A 24242-nucleotide genomic window follows, 5' to 3' on the forward strand; every position below is an offset into this window, starting at 1 on the left:
CGTTGACGCTGCACACCTTTTTTATGTTAGAATTCCATTCGTAGGTATCTCCGTCCGGGATTGTCATACTGGTTAGTAATTCCACTTGCTGCCACCATTTCCTAACTAAACTCAATTTGTCGTGCCGTAAAGGGGCCTGTATAGAATCATTAATACGCGACCATGGTTCTATATCGTCTTCCGTATAATATATGTATTTTCTCTCTTCCACCCATTTTATAGTCCCCCATTTCTCTGGCAACGCACTCTTTCCCGCCAAATCTAGGGTCGTATAAGAAAATTTCCGAACTTTTATTCCTTCTATAAAATGCAACTTGCCATTCACATATATAATTCCGTCAAAAAGGGTTGTCGAATTCGTAAAATCTACACTTCCAAAGGCGAATGATTTTTTCTGGCCCTTGATTTTAGCAACGTAATAGGGGTATTTGAGATATTTCTTTAAATGTGTTTGATATTCATAGGCGTCGGACCTTATATCTACTCTAGTACTCTTTTCCGCTATGTCAGTCAAAGTAATCAATTCAAAAGTAAAAGGTACATTATTGGGAGTTATTTCTTTGTTGTTTACTATGGAACGCTTCGGGCATACGTCTTTGGATGCTTGATAAATATATTCAGATAATTGTAATAAACAGCATACGCATACCTTTATCATGGGTCCGTAAGAGACTTCCTCTTTATCTAGCAATTTCTAAATATGAATGTATTTGTTAACATAAGCGAGTTCTATTAAATATGTAGTTCTAAATTATTTATCTCAAAAAAGGAGCTTTTTATTTTATTCATCTATTCAAAATAAAATCAATTTTTATATAAGTCAGCGTCAATGTTTTTTTTCCCGGCTTTGTCTTATTTTTTACAATTTTAAATCATTTTTTGAACGCGTTCTAGGAAATTCTTTGGATTTAAGTTGGATGGAGTCAATTACGCCTATAAAGTCTTTCCGATAGGTGCCTCCTTCAGCCCCTACTGCCTCCAGTCGATTATTCTAGATGCCTGTGCGAAAAAAATCCAACTACAATGTCTACCTCGATTACATCCTGATTTACGGGGAAGAACAGGATGTTAAATGGTCTACAAGATCACTACAGTGCACCCTAGAAAGATTGGGCCTAGACATATCAGCAGAAAAGTTGGTACTAGACCCTACTCCACGTATTACGTACTTAGAAATCCCTTAAAAATCTGATTTTACTGGAAATATATCCTATCATGCTTGGAATACCTTTCTTATGAATTGTAGACAATTTTGCAATTAAACCTTTGAGTCATTCAAAATTTATAATAAAAGTTGTAGATCGTAAATGTATATATTTTCAATAAAATATAAATGCCATAATATTAATAATGATAATAATATATGTGGCTGAATAATACAGATGAATGTGAATGAGATTTTTTTTTTAGAATTCTACACTAAGGCCAATCATCATGAAAATATCGTGAAGTTTGAAGAAAATATTGATTAATTTTTATATTTGCTGAATTTTAATGAATAATTTTTTATGGTTTAGGCATTTGTCTGAATCAGAATCAGAAGTCTGATTTCTAAATAATAAAATATAAGTTATAGAAATTTATCGTTTATAAATAATTAAAAACGTGAGGAAATTTCCATATATACAATAAAATTTAAGGAAAAATAAAATTGAAAAATCTTGAATTGTTTTTCCTTTAACAGAATGCAATGGTGAATCGTTTTGTCACGTCTCTGAAGGAAGCTAGAATTTGGAAAAATATGGGAGATTCGAGGTCTACAAATAGCGGGGGTTAACCCAAATGCCCGCTAATATTTTTACATTTACCAGCCCACATATTTATCTATAAAAATTATTTAACCCCCGCCTATCCGTCCACACGGAGTCTAGAAATTATTTTATTGGTTAGTTTGGATCTTTAATCTATTATATTTTTTTTTAAAATGTATTTACACTTAACTTAATAAAATGTGCGATAATTACGAAATAAATAAATAATTTTTAATAATTATAAATCTGTTCTGCCATACATCACAGAAGAAAAAAAAACAATATTTCAAGTTCATAAGTACATTGCTAGCCGATTGTTTTAAAAATATTTTTTAATTCACCTTCTCACCGGCCTGATATTTAAATTATCTTAACCCCCCCTCCACCCGGAGTAGAATTGGCGTTAATGGAGTTGCGGGCTAAACCTCGCCCATTGCAGACCTCTAGTAGAGATGCTAAAATAATCCGAGATAATCTAAAATGGATTTCATCCTTGAAGAAGTAATATACATGTAGCGGCACTTTGTTATTTACATGAATTGAATGAGTTAAAGGGTTCTAAATCTCTAAACAACAGTTTAGGATAGGGCCTACATAAATAGAAATAAGATTATGGGTTGATTGATTCTGAGTTGTAAGGTACTACTTATTTATTTCAATTATAAAGTTTTAATGTTTATAAAGGGTTGTTAATGTTATTTTTATATTTTGGACTTTACATGTCCCTTTAAATGTTTTTCATTTAGAGGCGTCAATTTAGCATATTACCGATTAATTGATTTGACCAAGTGTATATATATATGACAAAATGATGTATAAATAGAAAAGATATTTGAAGTTTAAAGAAAATAAAGAATTAAATTATTCTCATTTGTATATAGATCAAACCACATATATTATATACAAGGCAACCCCTCCTGTATCACTTATCTGTTAATATATCATTTACTATAAAGTTATGGCCCTTTACAAATGTAACTAGTTACATTAACATCACTAACAGTTAGTGTTGTTAAACGGCACATTTTGAGCCGATTTGTTAAAACGGCTAACTCAATATTTTAGCCAGAATAAAAGTGCCTAAGTCTAGAGATTTCTATAATGTCTAGATCTTTGTTCCTTCTATAAGCAAAATCTTCAAGGCTTGGGTAATATTTTTCTGGACGAAGTATCGAGTTAGCCGTTTTTAAAAATCGGCTCAAAACGAGCCGTTTAACAACACTACTAACAGTATTCTACGGGTTAATTTAGATAAAAATTAAAAAATTTAAGTTCTTTTTTAACATGATTTTCTCGCTTATCTAAATTAACTTTTTAAACGACATTATGTCATGTACGATGACATTATTCTAAAATCATCACAATAGATAAATCACAGAATTTATTTGTAAACATATACAACTATAACCCTAAATTTCGTATCTCCAAAAATCTTTGATCAATAGCTAAGAGTAAGTTCCAACCATAGGCTTTCGCTTAGATAAGCTACGAATAAGGCACAAAATTTGACAATAAACTTTTTATGAAGGATAATAATAAGCATTTATATTCAACTAGATATTATTAATTTATTTCACGCCATGCTGAAATTAATTTATTACACATAAACGTATCCAAGATTTTATTGAGATCTGGGTGATCGCTTCTATAAGGCCTTTTAGCCTGATTTATATATATTTTAAAAAATAATTATTTTTGGGCTTGTACGTTTTCATTTTAGTTAAACCTTCTTGTTTCATATCCGAAACATAGTTATTGGCAAAACACGAGAGATCTTAGCGTGTAATATAAAATTCAATTATTAAAAACAGAGATTTTAACATATATATATCTATAATATATATCCCGGTTTTATTTTAGACAAAATAAATATTTCCCGATGGGATAGTCTGATTATTGAATAATAAAATAAAATATGGAAATATTAGAGTATTTCATTCATCATTCTTTCTTGACTTTGCATAAAATGATTTAAGACCCCCCCCCCCCCCGACAACTTACCCATCTTTCCTAAGCAGAAATTTTTGAAAAATGTTCATAAGAAATAATAATCTTTAGATATAAGGTATGTATTATAATATACTATTACACACATAGATACAGTCAATTTCGAATTTTATTTATATACTATATATAATATTATAATGAACGCAATATAAAATATAAATAAATTAAGCGATTTTTCGAATATAAAATAATGACCAATATTTTATATCGTAGAACTTCAAAGAGGATTTTGGGAGATTAGTTGCACCATTGATATTGTTATCTTTATCAATTAAAAAAATATATGTAATTATCATGATTGCACACAAAAAAAATTTTAATTTATAAAAAAATTTTACAAGTATAAAATAGGGTTAGGGTTAAGGTAACTGACGTGTGTTTACTAGGGTAGTTAAAACGGCTCGTTTTGGCGCCGATTTTTTAAAAACGGCTAACTTAATATTTTAGGCAGCATTCATAGTGAATCCGATCCGACACGAATTAACAGCTGATAGATTTTTTAAATCCGTTTACGAGATCAATTATTTTGTCCTAAATTCTATACATGATGATAACTTAAGAAATGTTTGTTTTAATAAAGAAAAATTGATTCTCACAAACCGATTTTAAAAATCGATCAGCTGGTAAATCGTGTCTGATCGGATCCACTATGAATGCGGCCTTAGCCGGAAAAATATTGCTCGAACCTCGAGATTTTGTTAATAGATACCTAGATCTTTGTGGCCATCTATGAGCAGGGTTGCCATGTCTCCCCCCCATCAGCTGGAGACTCCCGCAATTTCGTAGTTTACACGCAGACCTCTCACTCCCGCAAAGCTACCGGAATTTGAAATCTCCCGAAAATCTCCCGCAATTTTTTTAAAAGTATTTTAAGGTTTTTAATATATAAATAATAGTTTTGAGAGACATTAATTGATTATTTTTATATTTTTAAAATAAATTTTAAATATTTATTCAAAAAACATGTCTAGTTTGTAAATTTCTTTTTATCCTGTTTAATATTTATCCAATAATAAATCAACATCATTTCATTCATATAAGTCAGTACCGGGGAGTATATCAAGATAGATTGCAATACAAAAATATTCTCAAAAATAAAAAATAATACAGATGCAACTACATTTGCGGAAATCGTATACACTATTATGTGGTTCAACATTCACAGAGCTATATCATCACAATGTGGGTCGAATCATTTTCTCATGATATTTAACGACTCCATATAAGTGCAAACCTTACTTATGGCAGAACAAAAATGAGCAAGGCTAACACATATGTTTTAGTATCTGAATCCTAGAGGTCAATTCTAGACGATTTGAAATAGGGGCATCCATATGCAATTCTAACAGATGCATCTAATAAGGGATATATAAAAAAAATTCCCTTGATCCTTCGCTATTTCAACAAGAATAAGAACATTTCAATAAAACTGTTAAAATTTTTTCCTCAGTTAGTGAAAAATCCAATGGTAGCTAGCCATATAATGGTAAATATCGCTGATTCAGGGTTATCAATGATTTGCATGTCAGCTTTCTGAGCTGATAATGCCTCTGTAAATTTTGGCAAAAACCAAAGTTACCGAATTGAGGCAGCACAATAATGAATTAATACCAATTGGCTATACTAAATAATTTTTGCAAGAAGGCAATGAATGTACTATCCGTGGATGTCGAAATCATTGTGATGAAATGATTTAACAAATTTAGTTCATCAAATAAAAGAGTTAATGAATTAAAAGAGTTAATGAAGTGGCCTGACTTGGAATGATGTGAGTTGTTGCGATATATACCAATAAGGTGGTTGTCATTAATACCTGCCATCGTTTAAAATTTTACAAACCCTTAAAAAAATAGTTCTTAAATAAAGATTTTAAAAGCTCCTAAAATTTTAAAAAATTTTTTCGAGCATGAAATGGCAGAAGCATATTTAGGATTAGTTTCACATGTAAGAAATCTACTTTATGCAGTTAATATTCAGTTGCAATCAGAATATTCTTTATTAAAAAAGATTCACAAAATCATGCTACAGCTCTGTTCATCTCTACAGTTAAAAATTGATAATAAATTTTATGGCGCTATTGTTAAAATATTTTATTGAAATGTTCAAATAATACTCTAATTAATACATTTTTAAATGAAGCACATATTTTTATTAACACAATTTTAGAATATTTACAATCAAAATTTGATTTTAATAAATCTATTTACAAATGTATAAATACTATGACCTTGGAATAGAAACAATCAATTGATGGTTTTTATAATTTAATAAATATATTTACATTGATATCGTGTTTGAAGAGATTGTAATTCTTTCTTTTTTATGATTCGCCAAAATACTTAAAGTTAGATGGTCTAAAAGAAGAGGAGAAATGGGTAGAATTTTTTCGTAATAACGATAAATCTCTATGCTTGGAAAAAATATGCTAGTATGTTTTCTTCCTACTTAATTCTAATGCTTCATCCGAGCTTTTTAGCCTGATGAGGACTGTCTGGAAATAGGAAAGAAATCGGATTGCTTTAACAACATTAAAGGCCGAGCTAATGGTTAAACAAATGCCAGGAATTTTATATATATCTCAATAACGACGGTAAACATTTAGTTTTATTATTTAAATCTCAAATAAAATATAATTAAGTTTTAGCAATGACCCCATAAAATTTATTGTCAATTTTTAACTGTAAAGATGAACACATCTGCAGCATAATTTTGTAAATCTTTGTTAAGATTCTTCTGATTGCAACTACACATTAACATCATGTAGTAGATTTCCTACATGTGAAATCATTCCAAAATATACCTCTGCCATTCATTATTAAAAAAATTTTTACAAATGTTAGGACAGCTTTTATAATCTTTATTTAAGAAATATTTTTTTGAAGGTTTATAAAATTTTAAAATTAGCGGGTATTAGGAACATATCGCAACCAACATTGTGCTGACTCAATTATGTTAATACACTCTGGTTTTTTCCAAATTCACTGAGGCATTATCATATCTGAAAGCTGACATGCAATTTATTGATAATCCGAATCTGCTATATTTACCATTATATGGTTAGCTAGGTCTTTAGATTTTTCACTATTTGAGGGGAAAAAATTTAATAGTTTTATTGAAACGACCTTAATTTTGTTGAAATTGCGGAGAATATTTCTCTTATTAGATGCATCTGTTAGAATTGCATATGTATGCTCATCTTACAAATCGTCAATTGACCTCCTGGATTTAGGTCCTAAAACATTGATGATAGCCTTGCTCATTTTTTTCATTTATATTAGAGTCGTTAAATATTGTGGGGAAAATATATAGCAACATTGTGATGATAAGTATCTCTGCGAATATTGTACTACAAGATAAGTGATTACAATTGCCGCAACTGTAGTTGCATGTGTATTATTTCTTATTTTTGGGGAACCTTATTACCTGTTTAAACGTGATACGTGATAATTAAGCGCCTATCCCTATAATGTTATACACACGCACTGTATATTTCCAATTGCGGTCGTTTTGCGGGACATTCGCATAAATATATTTTTGATTGTAAAATTAAAATCGTCTTTTTTTATAAAATTTTATCTTATTTACATTCTTTTATATTAAAAAAAGATCATTGGGTTTTTTTTTATAAATTAATATATTTTTATAAATCAAGATGTTATTTTATTTTGAAAAATAGTTACCGACTTTGTATTTATATAAACTAATTTTAAAAGATAATAGGCGGATAATTAAGTCAATTCAAAATCCCGACCTTAGGCCGCAAAAAATTTTTTTTTAGCAATTTTTATATTTCTACCGCAATTTTCATATTTCTCCCGCATAATACCAAATTTCTCCCGCAATTTGAAAATTTTGATCTGGCAACCCTGTCTATGAGCAAAATCTTGAGTTTCCGTTTTTAATAAAGGGTCAGTAATAGAACAATCCCCTCTTTTATGCTTTAATTACTCAAATAAATGAAAACTCTCGATAAATAAGGTAAAACTTACATTGCAGCGGAATCACTTAATCTATTCGAAATCTTAATAGAGAAAAAAAAAATAAAATATTTATCAGATATAATTGTGATTGATGTTAGTATTAATGCATTATTACCTGAATTCCTACTCTGGTGTAAAGAGATAATGGGCGACGAAATTCCTAAAAGTGGGAGCTTAACTTGAAACATATTTTATTCTACTTTCCCCATACAATCATAATTTTGGGTAACTCTAGACCCATTTTTAGAACTACCTCCACTAATGAAAAAAGTACATTATCTTATTGAACAGGAACAGAAACATACCTTAGAAGTTGTGTTGTTAAATGCTTAGATTTGAGCCGATTTTAATTTCAGAAAAATATTGCCTAACATCTTAAGATTTTGCTAATAGATGTCTAAACATTTGTGACATCTATGAGGCCGAATCTTCTGGCTTACATATTTTTTCTAGATAAAATATCTAAATAAATCCGCTCAGAATCAAGTCGTTCAATATTACTACTTGGATGCACTGCCTCTAAGAATAAATATCCTTCTTCTATAGACATAAAGTTAACATTAAAGCATTGATAAAAATTTTTATTCCTTAATATATGAATTTGTGATTAGAACTGAAACTTAAGATAATCTTAAATAACTCTTAGGATAATTCTAGAATAAATTTTAATAACCGCCCCCCCCCCGCTCCTTCTCCCAACCTATCTAGTGATTCCTGCGTACGCGCCTTTTTTTATACCTATAAATTTCCGGAATTCTAATAATCAATTTGTCCTTGATAACCAAGATCATCGTATACTCTCAATTCGTTAGGACATTTTAAGAACTTATCCTTTCGCCTTGCGATATGATGTTTCATTAAGTTTATATTGCATTGACTAAATTTAAAGTGTTGGAATCCCTCGATTTCTTTGAGATATGCCGCCATCAACTTCCTGTTAGACCTAGTACAACGAGTATCTTCTTCGTGGATAGCTCCAAAAGCGTGGCCTACTTCATGGGCTAAGGTACTGAGAATGGAACCTCTTGCCTTAAATTGGCTAGAGGCATTTATCATAAAATTAACATATGCAACATTCCTATTACCTTTAAAACGTCCTACATCCTTGTAATCCATGAATATTCCACCTAACTCCGTTCCTTGGAAAGCCTGTCCGACAACTCCCTCTAAGTTTTGATATGTGAAACTAACACCTAAGCATCTATTCTCTCCTATCCTAGTCGATGATATGAGGTCAATGTATTTGTGAGCTAAAGGGTACATACTCTGGACAGGGGCGTAATCAGTACTCCGCATGATTATCGTTATTTTAGCTATTTGGAATCCAAAATGATTAGGTTGGCTAACACCTGCAAAATCAAGGATTCGATAGAGAAAATCTAGGGATCCGTACAGAATTATCGCTTCGTGTATGGCTTGCTTGATGTTGTATTTAACAACGTTTTCCATAAAGTAAGAATCTAACAATACATTAACGCTGCACACCTTTTTAATGGCGGCAAAGTACCCTCCGTATGTGTTTTCCAATTGGTTGGCCATCACGGCTCGCGCATTCACTTTCTGCCTCCATTGTTCAACCAAACTTTTACCTGGCGCAAATGGAACTTCTATCGAATCATTAATATGCGATAATGGTTCTATATCGTCTTCTGTGTAATACAAGTATTTCCTCTCTTCCGCCCATTTCCTCATCCCCCATTTATCGGATAAGGAACTTTTCCCCGCCAATTTTGCGCTAAATGATTGCCATTCTTGAATCTGTTCCACAAAATGTAATTTACCATTCTCATATATTATTCCGTCGAAGAAAGTAGCCCTATTCGTAAAATCTAATCTGCCAAAAGCAAAGGATCTTACGTGCCCCTTGATATTCGCAACGTAGTAACCGTGTTTAATATATCGCTCTATATTGGAATCTGGGTATCGATAAGAGTCATATTTTACTTCTACCGGAGTTTTCGCCCCAACCACGTCAGCTAAGGATATTGATACAAGTGTAAATGGTATATTACTAGGAGTAGCTTGAGTTAATTTTTCATTAAATATGGGCCGTTTTGGGCATGCGTCTTCGGTTAATCGGACGTATTTAATTGGTAGCGATACACAGAACAAAAATAATTTTATCATTCGCCGTTGTTAATATCTTTCTTGGTTAATTTATTCTATAAGGAAATATTAATTTACCATAATACAAACGCGTTGTTCTAATATACAGTTCCAAATAAAATAAAAAAAATTATTCCATTTTATTTGGTTTTGATTTATCTGTAACAAAGTAATGTTGAGAAAAATATATACCGATTTCTTGTTATATAATGTGGGTTATAAATGTCTTGAAACGATTAAAATTAGCATATTGTAACTTGATGTTATAGAAATATTGTTTGCTAGAATTCTAAAAAAAAATATCCTAACAATATTAGCATACAGGAATAAAAAGAAATTAAAATATACTATATAAAGTTTTGTAAAATTATTGATATTATTATAGATTTAAATTATAAGATACAATATCAATTATTATTTACTTATGGGTTATATAATGATCTTATATTATCAATATAGGATCAATGTTTTACATGTGACATGGGTATTATAAATTTTGTACCTACACACTCTTCTATCAGTGTTGATAATGACCATATGAATTTAGAAGTATTTTAATTGGTTGGAAAAGCTGGTTAGGAGAATACGTACCCTGTACTTTCCTTTTAATTAACCAAAAGTTTTTCTTATTTAGCGTATCTATGATTTCAATATGCATGGGGGTGGGGGTAGTATGGGTGTGCGTTAAATCTAGAAGATTTTGAGTTAATTAATGTTCATTCATTGACGTCTGCACAAAATCTTAATATACAATTAGGCCTTTAATTACTATTTTTAACTTAGCCAATCATATAATTATTATATTCTCTGTTTTCATTATATTTATTTTGAAAGTTCAACGTAAGATTAATGATAACTGACAGGTGCTATATTTATCGTGTCATTTTTATAAGGTTTTAAATATATAATTGATCTAGGTTTTTTTTTCTCCTTTCCAAATTTAACTTAATCAAATTTAAGTGAACATCAGCTAAATATATGGTTATACAAAAAATGTCAAAGGAACAAATTTAGCTAATTTATTTATATTTCTTGAAATATATTACGGTTTTAATGATTATAAATTTATATTTTTACATATTCCAATTTACATTTTATTTATCATATTTGCAGCTGAAGTAACCGCGCGATTAATTTCTTCTAAAAATTAATAATAACGATTTGAAAATTTTCCCATGGCGTTAATATTTACCTAATATTTTTTAAATTTCCCACTATATCATTTGACACATTTTATTTTGTTAAGCTAAAAATAAAATACAAAAAATGAAAATGAAAATGAAAATGAAAATGAAAATGAAAATGAAAATGAAAATGAAAATGAAAATGAAAATGAAAATGAAAATGACATCGATTTGATGGACACTACGAGAATAGCTAATAGCATTATATTGAAACTTAAGGAAATTGGGACGAATGCAAATGACGTATTTCATAAATTATATCATTGTTGTATCAAAAGCAGCTCTATGAATTTAATATATTTCTAAGCAAGCAAGATAAGCTCATGGTTCCAACTGGTTCCAACATTAATATAAAGTCAGGTCGAAGAACATTATAAAATAAATCTCTTTATTCCCCCTCTTGGATATATTTATGATCTCAAATGAATAAAAGGTTCTTGATTAATCAGACAAAATACAAAAATCTTACGTATCAACTTCAAATTTGGATAAGAGAGAAAATTATATATTTGGCCGATTTTATTGTGACCATGTTAAAGTGTTCCATGCATCACTAGCTGAATGCAAACTATATAAAAGATTAAATATGGTTGAAAATGTTACAAAAGATGCTATATAGCTTCTAATAATTTTAAACATGTTTTAGACATATTTTCTTAATACATTACTATTATTATAGTATATTTTGGGGCAACTCTACCCATTAGTACTTGTACCTATGAAAACACATTTTCTGCTTTAAACAAGAATAAAAAACATACGTAAGAAGTAGTGTTGTTAAATGGCTTGATTTCAGTGGATTTTTTAGAAATATACAACTCAATCGTTTACTCAGAAAATATATCCCTAAGCCTTAAGATTTTACTAATAGATGTCCAAACATTCGTGACATCTATGAACATAATCTTCACGCTTGCATATTATTTTTTGGGGATAAAATATTGATGCTATATAAGATATTTTTATATTTCCTACGTTTTAATTACAGTTTATTTGGATTCAGTGGCCCCTACAACTGGGGGGAGGGGGATCCGAAGTAACTGCTTCTAAAAATTTGAGTGGGATTACCTTTTCGATTTAATTCTTATATTGTTTTACAAAACCCATCAATAACCAAGTGATTTCTGTTTCTGATTTATGATATCGGACTCGACCTCTTGATTCTGTTAAGATACTTATTAAATTAAATAATAACTGAGGAGGGGGTCTTATTATTACATTTAAATTTTTCGGCTTTCCCTAATTTAACCATTTTTACTACCTCATGTACCTCCGAAAGGAAAAAGACTTCGTAGTACCCTGACAGATCCATTTCTTAATAATTTAACAATTTTATCAATGGGAAGAAAAAAATTTATTTAAACATCATATGATTGATGACTCATCAACTGCGAAAACGGGATGGAGTAAAGGAAATGGAAGAGGAAGAACGGGATGTAGTAACGGAAATGGAAGAGGAAGAACCGGATGTAGTAACGGAAATGGAAGAGGAAGAAATTGTAGAGTCGGAAATAGTTGAAAATTTGGAAAGGGAGAAAACGGTAAAACAGAAGCCTGATGAAAATTGGGGTACACGGAATATGTTTTCATGGCCTCGAGAACTGTAAACAACAATGAGGCAGAAATCACGACCATCTAGGAAGCCTACGCATCGCCTGATTGAGGGGTTTTAAGATGTTGAGTGCGGAAAAAAGCGATGAGTGCTATATAGGATATTAATATATTTCATACAATTTGTATTATTTTAATTATCACGATTAATATATACGATTGACGTTTATAAAGTGATTCGCGATGACGTGTTTTAGGGTTTATTTAAAACCGTTCTTAAATACCCGCACTTGGCACAACAGTACTGTGCAGAGTTGTTAAAAGATACTTTTTAAATGGATCTAGATACAGATACATCGTCTAAAATAATATCTAGATACAGATATTTTAATCAAAAATCTATCTAGATACAGATACCACATTTTTATATCTAGATACAGGATCTAGATACTTGTACTAAGATCCTTTAACAACTCTGGTACTGTGTATTACTGCTGAGAAGAAATTGAACGCCTTATCCCTCATTAACATACTTAGATTTGACAACCAATTCACTGATAATATAATCAAATATTTATGTTCAATTTTAACAGATTTAAAATTTCACATTATAAATTTATAATAACCTTTATTGTATATAATATTATTTTTTTATTCTTAAATTTATATTTGAATATGTGTGTTAGAAATTGTTGATATTTTATAGCCACGAAGTCCTAATAAATTTCCGAAACATTAGATCTTCTTTAAATAACTAGTAGAAAAATTGAAATAAAAATTTAATTATCACCCCCACCCCCCACTCCCTTCCGCCAGCAAATATCTGTGTATGTGTCTTTTCTTAAATGTATATAATACCTTTAAATTGACAGAATTTGAAATAATCAACCTATCCTTTATATTCTTGATAAACAAGGTTATCATATACATTCATTTTGTGAGGGCATTTTAAGAACTTATCAATTCTAGCTGTAATATGGTGCTTCATTAAGTTTACATTGCACGGACTAATTTTAAAGTAGTATCCCTCAACTTTTTCGAGATGTGTGGCCATCAAAGAACCCTTAGACTTAGTACAACGAGTATTTTCTTCGTGGATTGCTCCAAATGTGTGTCCAACTTCGTGGGCTAAGGTATTGAGAATAGAACCCCTTACCATAATTTGGTTGGTAGAAGGTAGCATATAATTAACATATGCGATATTCCTATTCGCCGTTATAGGCCCTACATCCTTGCGATCTATGAATATTCCACTTGAAGCCGATCCCTGGAAAGCCCGTCCGGCAACTCCTTCCAAGTATTGATACGTAAAACTAACACCTAAGCATCTATCATCTCCTAAACTAATCGATGATATTAGATTCATGTATTTGCCAGCTAATGGGAACTTACTCTGGGTGACGTGATTATTACTCCGCATGATTACCGTTATTTTAGCTATTTGGAATCCAAAATGATTAGGTTTCCCAGCATCTGCAAAATCAAGCATTCGATAGAGAAAATCTAGGGATCCGTACAGGATTATGACTTCGTGTATGGCTTGCTTGATATTGTAATTAACAACGTTTTCCATAAAGTAAGAATCCAGCAATACATTAACGCTGCACACCTTTTTAATGGTAGCAATCTCAGCTGGTATATCCATCATTTGCCTCAATTGCTTAAATAAACTTTGTTTACCGTCTGCAATTGGAACTTCTATCGAATCATTAATATGTGATAATGGTTCTATATCATCTTCCGTGTAATATAAGTATTTCCTCTCCTCTACCCATCTTCTCATTCCCCATTTATCTGGAAGAGCACTTTTCCCCGCAAAATCTACGGTTGCATTAAATGATTGCCATTCTTGAATCTGTTCCACAAAATGTAATTTACTATTCACATATATTATTCCGTCAAAGAAGGTCTCCATATTTGTAAAATCTATTCCGCCAAAAACGAATGATTTTTCCTCTCCCTCGATACTAGCAACATAGTAACGGTATTTAATGTATCGCTCTATATACGAATTTGGGAATTGATAAGCGTCAGACTTCATTTCTACTGTCGTATTCTCTTCCGCCACGTCAGCTAAAGTAATCGATACAAGTGTGAATGGTATATTACTAGGAGTCAATTTAGTTATTTTTCCATGAGATGAGCTATGTTTTGGGCATGCGTCTTCAGTTGACCGGATGTATTTAATTAGTAATATTATACAGTACAAGATTAATTTTATCATTACCCGTTAGTTAATAAACTCGATTAGGAAATATTAATATATATACCATAATACAAAATGCGTTGTTCTATTATATAGTTCCAAAAATAAAATTAATTCCAATTTTTTTGGTTTGATTATCTATAACAAAATAATGTTTAAAAAAAATGAACTGATCCATTGCTATGATATAATATGAATATTTAAAAAAGAATGCCTTTATCAATGAAATCGGCTTTAAAAAATGTAAATATTTTAAATAGTATTTAATAATATATAATATGAATTTATATAAATATTGCTTGCTTAAAAAATATAAAAATATACGTAACAAAAAGATAGCACCCTAAATAGTAAATACGGTCCTTGACAAAATATAATAATTATACATAATATAGGAAGAAGAAGAAATAAAAATACTATATATAAGATTTCAAAATTTATTGATATTATCATTTTATAATGAACAGAGTGAATGGAATAATTTATCTAATATTTACATTTGATTACATTAATTTTGCATTTTAAAATATTTAATGATAAACGAATATTTTTAAAAATCTAATTGAAAACAGATCAATATGTGATGACGACGAAATGACAAAGAATCTTATATTAATCGTCGAGACTCATAATGACATCATTAATGATTTGTCCCAAAATTTCGCCACCCTTTTTACCGGACTTCACAACGCTTTCGTGGTCAATAGATACCAAATTTTTCGTCACTTTATATTCGTTGGTATTCTTTGATGAACCATCATCTATTTCATGTGTTCAAAATATAATAGAATATATATCAATTCAAAGGGTTTATAAATAAAATTTTAATCATAGATATATAATTTGGAATTGCCCCCCCCCTCAAATCCTACGCTTCAGCCTCATTGTGGTAAGGGATTGGCAACGTCTTTTGGCGGCTAATGGAGTTCTAAAAGGTTCCCTGTGGTCTGGGTCTCGAATACGATCAACGTCTCCTCGACGTGGTGTAAAAAACCACCTAAAGGGTTTGATGTCAGGAAGGACATTCGATTGTTAAAAACCTTAAAATTTCCTAATGATTAAATCAGAGTGAAAACTAGCCAACCTGCGTAAACCGACAAATCGTCATTAAAATGGAGAAGAAAAAGACATAATTTAGAATTGTGCTCCTTAATGAATGATTTAATATATTAGAATCGAATATTTCTTGTTAAATGATTGGTTAATATTCGTTATTAAAAATACTCATATTTTGACACCTTATAGTTGTTTCTTATACTTACAAAATGTATGGAAATTCCAAGTACTAAAGAAAATGATTCAGTCTTTGATATATTGATATTGGGATTCTCACTAAAATTATACTCATTTCTAATACTAATTTAAATTACTAGGCGTTTATAAAAATCATACTTTTATATATGGGTAGGTGAAAAAGTTTTTTAGAATGATCTCAACAATATTAGAATATACTTATTATTGATAGGATAATCTTTATCGCGAATCTTATTTATAAAATAAATAAAACTGGATTTAAAAAAATTAGGGAGCTACTTGGGTAAATTGTATCTTACTAAAAATAAGATACATTTATTACTCAAATGAAATAAATGATTGCACGGATAAAAATAAATAAAATAAAATAAATATCATTTTTAAAAATTAAAATAGAAATTATTATTTGGGAATTATGTATGTCGTATGGGGATTCAGAATCAGTGGGGATTCGGTATCTCATGATTTTGAATCCTTTAACGAAGGCGATTTAAAAAAGATTTTTTAAATCCTATATAACCGGAAATATAAGCTAGCATTGTGTAGAGTCTTCACCCTAAAAATTTCAGCCACTTTCAGACATAGACATTTTAGTATTTTTTGTTAATTTATATGAAAATTAATATAAATTCAGAAGTAGTTTCTAAAGTTCATGGCAAAATTGGCTGAAATTTATGGGGTACGTAGTAAATACTCCACACATGCTAGAATAATGCATTTCCGGTTAAATAGGATTTTAAAATTATTTTTTTATAATGGCCATCAGTAAAGGATTTAAAATCAAGAGATTCCGAATCTCTATACAACGACATATACAATGAATAAATAACTTTCCATTAAACTACATGACTCTCACGTGACAAATAAATTAAGAAGTTAGTAAATATATGGTTAAAACTTTTGGTTTTGTCGTCCCCGTCATCTTTTAATATTTCGTAAGAGAATTCGTCGTATTTGATCGCCGAAGCAATCACGCTAAAAGCGCACACCTTTATCCCACAATGAGCCGCCACTGTGACTTCGGGTAAAGTGCTCATTCCTTTGTAAAACATTTTGTCATTTTAAATGTTAATTTTTCTTACTTTTTTTCCCGATCGGAAATATTTGAACAATTAAAAAAGTAATATTGGCAAAAAAAAAAAATTAAAATATATATATATATTTTTTTTAAATTACCAACTAAATCTACGCCTATCTTGAGAAGCATACGTCCCTCCGCCTTGGCTTGATAAGTAGGTCCAGTGTTCATACAATAAACCCCTTCTCTGTACGGGTAACCTAATTTTTTGCATACCTTCGCGATTTTCATGCGAAGATCGAAATCGTAAGCGTTGAATAAGTGCGGGAATCTGGTTCCCCATCTATATTATTTTTGGTAAATATCAGATATCCGCTGGCCCGGCCCTAAGCCCGGGTACACGGGTATGGCCGTATTTTATGTTTATAAAACCCGGGCCGGGCCGGATCGAATAAAATCCGGGCCGAGTGGTATCGTGTAAATGGTACCTTTGTCGGTCTAAGGTAAATATATTATCATCGCCATTCATTTAAACCGTAAATTCAAGACATTCTCTGCTACGAATTTTTTTGCACCAACAATATTTTTAATTTTTTTAAAATCAATCAGTTTATTATTATTATAAATGGCAGTCCTAATTTTAGCAAATTGCCTAATATTAAGAATAAAATATTCATTTTAAGATCTTCACTTAACAAGCTAAAAATAACCAAAACGACGTTACTAGATTTTATAAGTGAAGGTTGGAGCAAATTGATTAGAAATATTTATCGTAATTTTTAGAATACGATTAGGGCCCTGAGTTTCAATGTAATTTATTACAGAATCAACTAAAATAAAATAAATTAAATATTCTTTGCTAATATAGTTGAATCAATACAAATTTTAAAAAAATTTACCGTTCATCATTTTCTCCTACCAGAGGATTGTGCCCAGCCAGGCCGACTAAATTAACGTGATCTTTAATGACAATTACGTCGCCCAGATTGTAGGATGGATTGACTCCTCCACAACAATTCGTTACGAATAAATATTTGACTCCGAGTAATTTCATAATTCTTACCGGCATCGTGACCTTTTTGTTTTTAATGTATTTTTTTTATTACATTTTTAATAATTACTTATGTATTAAAGTAGGGGTAATTATAATACAGTACTGTTAAGAGAGAGAAAGAAAGAAAGAAAGAAAGAAAGAAAGAAGAAAGAAAGAAAGAAAGAAAAAAAAAAAGAAAGAAAGAAAGAAAGAAAGAAAGAAAGAAAGAAAGAAAGAAAGAAAGAAAAAAATCTTATTTTCGTGTTGCACCATTAATGAATATTAAACGAATTATTCATCTATTACAGTGTAAATATAATTATATATTATTCTCGATTAAAATACACAAAATGATTAAAAAAAAATTTTAATTTAGAGAAATCTTTATTATATGGTTCATAAGCAAATTGATATTGAATTTGGAATCCCCATCATAATTTTACAAATTAATGGGTTTATACAGTGTTGTGATGATTTAATGAATCATAATTGACGATTTATAATATAAACACATGCATATATAATTATAATCTTTACAAATATGTACAACAAAAGAAATAATATTATATAAAATATGCATGTGTTTAAATTAAATCGTCAATATGTTTAATTAAATCAACACTTGGGATATGGCATTCGCAATCTTTCAATTTTAAATCATTTAAATGAGAGACATTTTTAAAATATGATTTGAGTGGGAAAGTATTCCAACAATGTGAATTTCTAAACAATATTGCGCAGTAGTAATGTTGAAATGTCTTTTAAATATTTTATTCTCTTTTTTTTTAAAATATATTTTTCATACGTAATATATTTCTGGTCAAATCAGAATTTTTTTAAATTTAAAATCCTTTAAAGGATATTTTTTAAATATTAATAATATTTATTAATTAAAATTCAATAAAAATGAAATTTTATTTAATTTTACATTTATCCATTATTATATGTTTAGCCGAGTTTTATAATTAGTTTTCCATCTAATCATTTTAAATATTAAAGATCAAGTTTTCCTTTTTATATTGAAAAATTTTTTGGAAAATCTTGTAAAGTCATTATTAATTAATATTCATTTTATAGATAAATAATAAAAAAAATAGTTTTAGATATTATGAATTTAGAGATCGTAGATGAAGAAATCAAATTTCCATTTCCATCATACAAAAATATTTTAAACTTCTAAAAGATGTTGATCCAACTGATCAAACAAATTTAAGGACAAAATGTCTTTTGTGTTTAAATAAAACTATTTAATTTTCAAAAGTGAGCAGCTTTCAAAAAAGCATCTAAAAGTAAAAAATCTTTCTTTAAAATACAAATTGACTTGGAAGATTATTTTGGATTGCACGAATTGATCATCAGGAAGATCATATATTGGACAAATATTTTTTAAATTACCAAAATTACTATTTTTGATAAATTCCCTGAATTAAAAAATATATTTATAAAATACAATACGCTTCCCTCTAGTGCTCCCTGTGGAGTGCCTATTTAGTATTGCAAAACAGATCTTAGGGGGACAGGCGTGGATGTTTGTTAGATTCTAATTTAGAAAATTTATTACTTTTAAAAGCTAATAAAAGGTTATAAATATTTTGATAGGTCATTTAATATAAATAAAGCTTATTGATAAAAAAAAATTTTATTTCGTTTTGTCTACCTTCTAAAAAAATGAAAATCAAAGGATCGGTTATAGAGTGACACTCCATTACTTGGAGCGAGAGCGAGCTCCTATAAAAATGTAGTAGCGGGAGCGGGTAAGAGCTCCTTTTGAGATAGGAGCGGAAGCGGAAGCGGGAGCTAGCTACTTTTAAAAAGGAGCGTTAACAACTTTGGATATAATATATGTATATATAATTAAACAAAAAAAACCTATTTTATCACAAAAAAAACAATGAAAAAATATAAATTAATATAAAAAAATAAGAGAAAAAGGTTGGAAAAATTAAAAAAAAAAAACAGATGTTAAAAAAATATAATTTAGAATAATTAATATTTTTGCATTAATTATGGTGGGGGATAAATAGGGAAATAAACAATGATAGAAGAATACTAAGTAGTTTAAAGGTAGTGCCCATTAAGACTAAGTTAATGGTAAACAGACTTAGGTGGTTTGGGCACACAATGAGAAGGCCCATGAACTACATAGGAAATAAGGTTGAGAGTTTGGTAGTGATGGGCAAACGTAAAAGAGGAAGGCCAAAACTTCAATGGGGCCATAAAGTTAGAGCCAATATAAAGAAGTATAAATTAGATAAAAGAGATTGTATGAATAACATAAAGTGGAGAGAGATGTTGAAGGAGCTTACCACCAGAAAAGGTGAAAGCTAAAGGGAAAAAAAAATAAATACATTTAGGAAATAATAGAGCTATGTCCTACTGCAGAGATTTGCAAGGCCCGGCCCAGGTTTTATTTTTTTCTACACCGGCCAGACCCAGTTCGGTTTTTAGAAAAATATATTATATTTATTTATAATTTTCGTAGACAATAATGGCCATTTAAAATATTTGGTTTTAAAATATACGCCACGGCCCGGGTATTTTAAAACCAAATATTTAAACTCGACCCGGCCCGACCCGACCCGACCCGGGTATCTTAAAAAAATTAATATCCGACTCGGATTAAAGATCGCGCCTACAGGTTTCTGATATGTATATTATATATAAATAAATATGTTTTTTTTTCAAACAATAAACAAGAAAGAAAAAAGATCGAAAATACAATGGCACCCACCCAGATATTTAGGGAAAAACTTTTTTATATTATTATTTATTTATAAAAACATGAAAAAATATTAAGTGAGAAAATGTTAAATAAGATGAAAACTATTTATTTAAAAAAAAAAAAAATTAGCTATTATTTTTATGACACTAAAAATTTTATTAATTTTTATTTTAAGGATAGCTAGTCAAGCCGAATTTTTAAAACGGCTAACTCAATATTTTAACCAGAAAAATATTGCCTGAGCCCTAGAAATTTCGATGATATATGTCTAGAACTTTTGTTTCTTCTATCAGCAAAATCTTCAGGATTCCGTGATATTTTTTTGGATGAAATTTTGAGTTAGCCCGTTATAATTAATTTAATATCAAATTTCTAAATTTTGTTATATTCTCCTTTTTTTTTAAATTAAAATATATTGCAATGTATTTATGAATGTAAGTTGCTCAAAAGACATTTCTTCCTCAATTAGCAGCAGATTAAAGTACTTGATTAAACCATTTCTTTATTTCTTTGCATTTTAAAAACATTTTAGTTTTATTAAATAATATTTTATTAAAAAATATTAAAATATTTCCAATAAGGTAAAATATTATTCTGATACACAATTTTTAAATAATAAATTTTGTTTATTTTTTTAAAAATTTTTTATAGCCGGTTTAAAATATTCGGCCCGACTCGGATATTTAAAAAAAAATTTTTAAACGTTCGGGTAACTTATAAAACAAAATACCGTCCTAGTACTGATTATCTATAGCTCACAATGATTTTCCAAAATTCGAATATGTTTTTTTTGTATTAAAAAAAAATAAATATATTTCCATTTTTATTGATTTTGGCGTAAAAAATAGTTTTTGATTTTTTTGGCCCAAAAATGACGAAAAAAAATAAGTATAGATAAATGGGATCGATTTTGTGAACAAAAAATAAATTTCTAATTTTCTTAATATTTGTTTTTAAACATTTTATTAATTTAATTTTGTTAACGTAGCTAAAACGGCCCAATTTAAACCGAATTTATATTTTTACATGGCTAACTCATTCACATGTACAAAAATATTACTCAAACTTGAAGATTTTGTTTCACGGATAACACCGAATTAAGTGAAATTTCGAGGCTGGCGATATTATTTTTTGGCTAAAATATCAAGTTTGCCTAGTGTTGTTAAATTACCTAATTTTTGACCATCTCAATTGTGGCTTGGGTCACGATTTTAGCCTAAAAATATTGATTTAAGCATCTTAAGTTAACTATCAACTTGAAGATTTGATTGGAATATTTTCCGGTTAAAAATATGGCTACGCTGTTTTATAGTTGACTAAAGTTAGGTAGTTTAACAGCACTGAGTTTGCCGTTTTTAAAAATATCGGCAAGAATCGAGCCGTTTAATAACGCTAGAATTTTTTGGCGCAAAAAATAAATAACAGGAAAATGTATGAAAAAAATTCTAAGAAAGTAGAGAAATTTACGAAATGTTACAGCAAAGTTTTATTATAAGAAAATATTATTTCATTAGATGATTTAGTAGTGTTTGTTAAACTACCCAACTTTAGTTCAACTACAAAACAGCGTAGCCATGTTTTTTAACCGAAAATGTTCCAAAACAATATTCAAGTTGAGACTCAACTTTAGAGTCTTGATTCACTATTTTCAGGCTAAAAGCTTGACCCAAGCCACAATTGAGATGGTCAAAAATTAGGTAAATTAACAACACTTAATAATTAGGAGGTAAAAACAAAATATAAACTTACCACACTCATGGGATATCCTTCATAAAAATGACACCGTCCTACGAAACACACAACCTTATGAGTGCCTATCTTCCCCGCGACTATCTTATTTGAATGACCTACAACTAATATATTTAAAAAAAAAATTATATAATTTTTTTAAAGGTTTTTTTTTTTTAATTTGGCCACAAACCTTTGCTAAATTTGAGACCCTTGATACTCTGGTAAGGTATAGTTACGCTGTCCGTTATTCGCGAGGTGATGGTATCCAACCCCGTTCCAGTGATGATTCCGACAGTCGGGATGAAATCCGGCGGCAAGCATTTTTTGATTTGATCCGCTATGCCCGATATCTCCTTGTATAAGGCGTCTTTATCAACCGTGCACATACAGCTTTTTATAAATGTGATTACGTAAAAAATGAATAAAATTAAATTATTTTTACTTGGCAATATTAGTTCCATTTTCCATTAACCCAATTTTTAATTTTACGATCTTAAAAAAAATTAGTTATCTAAAATAGCTAGTAAATAGAGATGACACGACAAAAATTAATATTTTCCATTAATAAATAGAAATGACACGACAAAAATTAATATTACCCAATAATTTGAAAAGTGATCAGTTTTTTTTTAATATGAAAACTCATTCTTAAATTTAATAATAGATTTCTAGTCGCCTGGTGATACTTTTTAAATGGATATAGATACAGATACATCGTCAATAATATCTAGATACAGATATTTTAAAAAATCTATCTAGATACAGATACCACATTTTTATATCTAGATACAAGATCTAGATATATCTAGATCCTTTAACAACTCTGCTATTTACACGACTTAGGTCTCGGGTGCTAAAAAAACAAGCGTCAAAATATATTGAAACGCAATTAAGAACCCGTACGATTCAATATACGATAAACGGAATCACGTGATCGAGTCCGATCGACTAAATAAAATAAATATCCCTTGCTATTATGCTAGCAAAGCGATTATATTCGATCTAATATTTTATAAAAATACCTAAAAAAAAATTACTTTTATTAAAAAAATCAATAATTTATTGTTCGTATAACTTGAAAAAAGCATAAATTAAAATTAAGTGAGACACGGGGCAATTTAATTATTTATTTATTTTACAAATTTTTTTTGGGGGGGTTTTTTTTTTAAAATTATTTGATTTTTTTTTTAAATAAGAAAATATAATAATATTTCAGGGTTAAAAAAAAAAATTATTTTGTTATTTTAATAACAAGTATCATATATCTGAAATATGATATAGTTTAATTATAAATAAATATTTTTTAAAAAAAAAGGAAATAAAATATATTATATTATTGTAAATATATCAGACCTGCAGGAGTTACCATTTGTACGTGCCGGCCCGGCCCATATGGACTCGTTTTTTTAACTCCCGTCTTTATGGGTTTTGTATTTTTTTCTTAAAGATAAGTAACTTCTCACGTAATAATTTAAAGTAGTTTTGTAAAACGGTTAGAAAGAAAGAAAGAAAGAAAGAAAGAAAGAAAGAAAGAAAGAAAGAAAGAAAGAAAGAAAGAAAGAAAGTGAGAAAGTGAAAGAAAGAAAAAAAAATGGGAAATGTGCTCATAGATATGATGGATTGAACATCTATTGAAGAAATTTCTCGCATAGCCAAAATATTGGAGTTAGCCGTATTTAAAAATTCGGATCGAGCAATG

At 29.4% G+C, this 24242-nt stretch overlaps 1 protein-coding gene across 1 annotated transcript; it reads right to left on the minus strand.

Moving 5' to 3' along the window:
* Positions 1-16971: 16971 nt before the first annotated feature.
* LOC135922603 (purine nucleoside phosphorylase-like) lies at positions 16972-23011 on the minus strand (the record flags this gene model as incomplete). Its single annotated transcript, XM_065457010.1, has 6 exons — positions 22986-23011; positions 22734-22933; positions 22562-22665; positions 17957-18132; positions 17216-17388; positions 16972-17078 (listed from the first exon to the last, which is right to left on the minus strand). Coding segments are annotated over exons 1-6 (786 nt in total), but the record flags the coding sequence as incomplete, so codon positions are not given.
* Positions 23012-24242: the final 1231 nt, after the last annotated feature.

Source organism: Gordionus sp. m RMFG-2023, chromosome 1 (assembly GCF_954871325.1).
Source record: "Gordionus sp. m RMFG-2023 chromosome 1, tfGorSpeb1-WG-v2, whole genome shotgun sequence".
NCBI lineage: Eukaryota > Metazoa > Nematomorpha > Gordioida > Chordodea > Parachordodidae > Gordionus > Gordionus sp. m RMFG-2023.